The sequence below is a fragment of the Ranitomeya imitator genome, chromosome 4, assembly GCF_032444005.1.
Source record: "Ranitomeya imitator isolate aRanImi1 chromosome 4, aRanImi1.pri, whole genome shotgun sequence".
Lineage (NCBI taxonomy): Eukaryota > Metazoa > Chordata > Amphibia > Anura > Dendrobatidae > Ranitomeya > Ranitomeya imitator.
Window position 1 is genome coordinate 67,827,266 of NC_091285.1, and position 1,443 is coordinate 67,828,708.

A 1,443-nucleotide genomic window follows, 5' to 3' on the forward strand; every position below is an offset into this window, starting at 1 on the left:
CACTTCAAAGACAAGAGCTGTCGCGTGTCCCTCAAGAGGAGCTCAACTTTTCTCCTTCCAAGACTTCTTCAGGACTTTGATCCACTGCCACACTGTGTCCAATGTAAGTATCGCTTCCTCCTCAGCACATTGCTTCTTCTAGCTCTTCCCTCTGCTAGTTTCTTCTGTGCTTAGTGTCCTTCACATGGCTGCTTGTACCATAACTAATCCATAATCCCAGATGACTTCTCACTGTCTTCTACATGCTTGGTTGTGTGCAAGGTTTCAGATCACTCATCATCACATGTTCTTTGTATCTCCACAGAACTCCATCCACCATGGACAGAACCTTCTCTGATTATGATCCCTCCAGCAGGCTGTCATTCTCTACATCAGAAGATGAGGACTACAGCAGTCTTCAGTCACCTTCTCCATACTCCACCGGAGGAGACCATACATCTCCAGCACAATCCCCAGAAAAGTGTGAGGAGGAGGAGAAAAAGAAAAGAAGGGGCAGAAGCAGGGTGAAAAATGAGGCTGTTCTTCATACCATCAAGAAAACCAGAAGAGTAAAAGCTAATGACAGGGAGAGGAACAGGATGCACAACCTCAACTCAGCCTTAGATGAGCTCAGAAGCATCCTGCCCTGCTTCCCTGATGACACAAAGTTAACTAAGATTGAAACCCTGAGATTGGCTCACAACTATATCTGGGCTCTGTCTGAAACCTTGAGGTTGGCTGACCAGACAAAAGACAAGCCCCATGTAGAACTTGTGAAACCTGGATACATGAGTCCTGCAGCTCCTTTAAGCCCTGGCAGTGATGCTGAATCATGGATGTCCACAGCCTCTCCATCATCATCATCATCCTTCTCAACCTGCACCTCTAATCCAAGCAGCCCAGCTTTATCAGATGACTGTTACTATGGACACCCTGAGAACTTCTTCTCACTCCAAAGCATTCCTCAGAACTTTCTTCAGAACTCTCCATGCTTTGTGCAGTTCCAGTAGATGTAGACTTAAGGAAGTTTCTTGAGTGTTGGCCTTAACATGTGAACCTTCATTTTTACTCTCACAAAGTGTCCTGTAGTGTATCGATGCATGGGTTTCCATGAAATTCTACCTACATACTGCCTTAAAGAATAATTGAGAGGTCTTCACATCTATTTCTCTTCTTAAAGACTGTGAAAATACCTTCAGCTCTGAATATCTAGAAGGGGTCACTTACTTTTGCACTTTCCTCCCCCAATTTCTTCCTATAGGCGTTGCTCACTACAAATGGTCCAGAGCTTCTTCTTGTCATGGACAGGTCAGATCTCGTGATGTAGACTGGGTGAAAAGTCAATTTTACAATTTGTAAAACTCTCACGAAGAAAAATGAGCATGAAAATGTGGTTTGGACTCTGACAATACAATGAAAGGACTTGAATAGGAGACAAGGCGGTGGGCTCATGCATTATTTATC

General features: G+C 44.2%; 1 protein-coding gene across 1 annotated transcript; it reads left to right on the forward strand.

Moving 5' to 3' along the window:
- The first annotated feature begins 313 nt into the window (after nt 1-313).
- On the forward strand, nt 314-989 carry NEUROG1 (neurogenin 1). Its single transcript, XM_069762294.1, has one exon. The coding sequence runs from the start codon at nt 318-320 to the stop codon at nt 987-989; it is 672 nt and encodes a 223-aa protein (XP_069618395.1). The 5' UTR covers nt 314-317.
- Nucleotides 990-1,443: the final 454 nt, after the last annotated feature.